General features: G+C 52.9%; 1 protein-coding gene across 1 annotated transcript; it reads right to left on the bottom strand.

The window, feature by feature from the left end:
* Positions 1-49: 49 nt before the first annotated feature.
* On the bottom strand, positions 50-2,655 carry LOC146587113 (SUN domain-containing protein 3-like; the record flags this gene model as incomplete). Its single annotated transcript, XM_085320147.1, has 5 exons — positions 2,595-2,655; positions 2,337-2,389; positions 1,077-1,161; positions 763-875; positions 50-217 (listed from the first exon to the last, which is right to left on the bottom strand). Coding segments are annotated over exons 1-5 (480 nt in total), but the record flags the coding sequence as incomplete, so codon positions are not given.
* Between the last annotated feature and the right edge of the window lie 1,592 nt (positions 2,656-4,247).

Genomic DNA, 4,247 nt, shown 5'->3' with positions numbered 1-4,247 from the left:
CCCTTTCCCACAGCCACAGCCCAGCCACGGGTGCCCCACAAAGACCTACAGAGACAGCGATGTCTTTGGGGGAGCTGCTGATGCTGCCAGGTAGAGCAACTGTTTTGGAGATGTGCTGCAGAGTGACAGCTGTTGGCCAGATCCGTGCAGGCAGCTGAATGACCACGTGCCCCTGAGACCCTTGGAAAGGCCAGCATTGTCCGGGAGTCACGTCAGGCTGAAAGCACAACACAACAGCAAAGAATGGGAAGAGAGTGACAGGCACACCACCACTACTCGTGAGACCAGAAACAGGGGCACCCCTTTGTCTACGTGTTGTCTTCTTACTCAAAAATGAACAGCACATGGGAGGCAATGGGGAGAAGCGGGAAGTCTTCTTCTCCATCTCGTAAAGAGACTCTGTGGGTGTGAAASGTGCTACGCCACCCCTGACTCAGAGCCCTAAGGAAACCTCTCTCTCTGCCACCGCCTTGGAAAAGGGCCTCTCAGAAAGGAGGCAGTCAAATGGGCCTCGAAGGAGAGACTCCTCCACCCAACTGTGACTAGGGATCACGGGCATGATGTGGCCACTGAGTTCAGTTCATCTGAGTCCTTCTCCTGAGGGAGCTGCTGGTTTCTAGCAGGTCACCCCACAGGGGTCCAGAACTTGATTACCACCAGGGACCTGAGCAGCAATGCTGGACAGAGGGGAAATTCCCGGAGCTTCCTCYCAAGCTGTGCAAGAAGGAACTGAAGCAGCACTGAGCATTTCTGCYACAATACCTGCAGAATAGTATCTGGAGGGTTTGGAGCACAGAGAAGCCAAAAAGCCCTGCAGAGCCAACTCTCTCCCCATGCATAGCTGCTGGATGTTCTCTGCAGATCGATTGCAGCACCTGAAAGGGAGGTGGAGTGGCTGACTGGAGAGGATGAGGAGGACTCCCTGGGCCTGGCCAATGCTCCTCGCTCACAGCACCAGGTGTGCAGGTGCTGGCAGACAGCTAACCCCCATGGCAATGGTGGCAGACCAAAGCAGAGGTCCTGCTCTGTGGACAGCAAAGCACAATGCAGCCTTTGCCTTTGGGTTAAGAGCATACCGGAGGTCTTGAGAGCCCAGTCYGGCAGCTGCAYGTGGYTTTCTGGAGTCACCTCAGACAGTGCSGCTTTCATTTGGTGAACTTCCTGGCAAAGACAGAAAGGAACACAGAGAAGGACCACATCAGCGGGCAGCTCAGTACCACTGCGAATATCTAGCACAGAAGAAAGGGAAGAGCCTGTGTCAGAAAATGTAAGATAAACCTTGTGCCAAGAGCTGAAAGACTCAGTGATTTCTGATAGGAACTTCCAGGACTGGGAAAAACCATCCCTGTGCAGAGCCACAGCGTGGACATGCAACAGATCCCATACCTTGGTCTCCACCCTCCACTCCCTTGGGCTCAGCCGGTACAGGGGATCAGGCTCTGCCAGCACCAGCTGGTCCTGTGGGTGCACGTGTGCCTCAGGACTGCTGCAGGGACAAGGCCTGAGCTACCAGAGGCCCCAGCACACCAGGAGCAGCATATCTGGTGTCCTCTGTTCTCTGAAACCTGGCTAGGATAAGGGGCTTTACTGCAGAGCTGAACCTGCTAGCCCCTGGGAAATGACAGGTGGCTYGGGCAAGCAAAAAAACACCACCAMCAACCCCAAGAAGTGTCCTGCCAGGGCTCCTGCTCATCCAAGCTTGCTTTCACCAAATGCAGCATCACCTGCTTCATACTAGAGATCTCTGCATTCAGGCGGAACACCTCCTCTTTCAGCAGTTGCATCCTGTTTGCTTGCTCGTGCAGCAAACTCAGCAAGTCCCTGCAGACAGCAGGAAAAAGTGTTAGAGAGCCGCCCGTCCCCTGCGGGGAGCCTCCAAGCTCAGTGGAGAGAAGAGCTGCATGTGCCTGGGCCCCTTTTGCTCTCCCCGGCTCAGCAGTGCTTCCCTTCACCCTCCAGCTTTTGCAAAAGGCAGACACCAGGAAGAGGCAGGAGCCCGGGGAGTGCAATTAACACGTGCTCAGCTGGCACTAGCCAAGAAATCAGTCCCCAGGTAGGAACTGTCTCACCGTTTGGTCTTCAGGTCTGGTGCCAGCCATCCCAGCAGCTCCTGAAAGGGAAGAGCTCTCCATCAGCATAGGCACTACCACAAGTGCTGGGGCTTCCCAGAGATGCTTCTCAAGGAAGGCCCAGCAGAAGTTGCTGCTTCACTCTGGCAAAGGGAGGCTGAGGCGAGCTTCTGTCTGCAGGGAATGGGAGGAGTTGGGGACTTATCCAGCCACCGCCAGCACCTCCCCTTTGTGGGAGTCTCCTGTCCCGCAGCAACAGTCACTGACCTGCGGCACTTCTCTTGCCCATGCTGGCAGTGGCACCACACAGTAGACACCAACTGTAATTCACAGCAGCAAGAAAACAGCTAGGTTAGTAGGATAAGTGTGACCACTTGTAGAGAGCATCTCTGGAGCTCCCTCAGCCGCAGCAACGGGAAGCTGGATGGTGCCCCCCTGGCACTCCAGCGCCTCTCCCTCACCCTGACGCCTGGCATCCAGCACGTCTGTGCTGCTGCTGGCAGCTCTTGGCTCACAAATACTCACCAAGAGCGACAGGGAAGAGCCATAAGAGGACTTTCATGCACTCTCTTCTTTTCRGGGGCATCTTTTGCCTAGACAAGAGGGAGTCCTATTGTTCCCAAAGTTGCCAGCTCTGGGCAACTGTTGGAGCGCCGTTCTCCACCCTAGACAGAGCTTCCTGCAAGAAAGTGCCCCAAGAGCACCTTCTGAAGAGGAGTTAAAAACGTCCAAGGAGGCAGACAGATCTACCAAGTAAAACCAGAAAATAGTCTTTGTGGTGTGCTTGCTTCCTCTTGTGCTGTGAATGCAGGCTTGTTCCCRCCTGAGATCACCTAGATGTTTATTGTTTGTGGGGCAGGGGGGAGAGATACTCACATAGCAGAGACACAGGTTCTGCAGAGTCTCCGCAGGAAGATAATGGCCACCGCCAGGTAGCTGGTGACACGGAAGATAAATCCTGGGCAAAGAAACGAGAGCAAAGTCTTGCTTTGCGGTCCCTCCAGCAGGATCACCAGGTGTTTCAGCTCCTCAGAGGAGAGATGCACTGAGCCCCACGCACTGACTGTAAGGGACTACAARATTATCCCCACTGCCCTTTTCTGACCAGGGAAAGAAAATACAGCCTCATCCAAGTAGAAGACAGTGAGACAAAACTCCCCATTGCCCCTAGAAACAGCTGGTCATTTCCAAGCATGACTCACCTCTACCACACAGCTGCCACCTGGTCTTCCCATGCACAGTCTCCTAGTGCCCAATGCTGCTGCTTGCATAACCTGCTGACTGTGGAGAATGCTTAAAAGGTGCAGTTTTCTCATCAGGCTCACTTGTCCCTTTGGTTTGGCCTTTTATCCATTGTATGCACCATGTGAGGTGTCTACATTTGTGAGCAAGAGCCTAAAACTCCTTGAAGTGAGTGGGATGAGCTACCTTGCCTCCAGAGGCATGAGGACAGAGGTTTGGTGCAGGGTAAGTTGTGGGTTTGTCTCGAGCCCTGAGCAATGGCCCACAGACTTGCTCTAGGACCAGTCAATGGGCTCTGGAGTCACAGTTAAATCTCTGCTTACCGGACAAAATAATGGGAGCCAGCACTATGCAAGGTACAAATGGTCTTCACACACTGTGAGTGTCCAAAGCAATTTCACCAATGGGAGAAAGGTAGGAGGCGCACAGACTGCAAAAATTATCTAAAAGAAAAATAATCTGTTCTTTATTGTTCCACCTTTTTCCTGCATACACATGGGAAAAAATGAGGCATTGTCAAACAGCTACGGGGCAGAGATCCAATAAACCTGCCATCTCCCTAGGTGATTAAACTACATCCTTTACTGATGCATGGGAGTTCCCAGGATACTGCCAATACCAGTGCTTTCCAAAAGCTATCATGACTTGCCTTACTGGGTTTTTGAACCACCTGAGCACACCTGAGTGGTTTGGGGGCCATGCAAGCCCCTATGTAGCCAGGCACAGGTATTTCACAGGACAGTCCCCAAGAGGTTTAGCTGTATCACTGCAAGCACAATGGGCAGATACGCATCTTTGAATAAGATTAGTGTGGGAACTTGTCTTATGGTCATGTGATAAATCTGCTTTTCTAGGTGCTGAGGAATGTTAGTCTCACCTTCTAGAATTTCAACCTGCTTTTGCCTCTGGCAGGTCCTTTGGCAAGGACCAAGGGGT

Source organism: Rhea americana, unplaced genomic scaffold, assembly GCF_003343005.1.
Source record: "Rhea americana isolate MKP2758 unplaced genomic scaffold, rheAme1 scaffold_610, whole genome shotgun sequence".
NCBI classification, from domain to species: domain Eukaryota; kingdom Metazoa; phylum Chordata; class Aves; order Rheiformes; family Rheidae; genus Rhea; species Rhea americana.
This window is presented reverse-complemented; position numbering and strand designations above follow the sequence as displayed.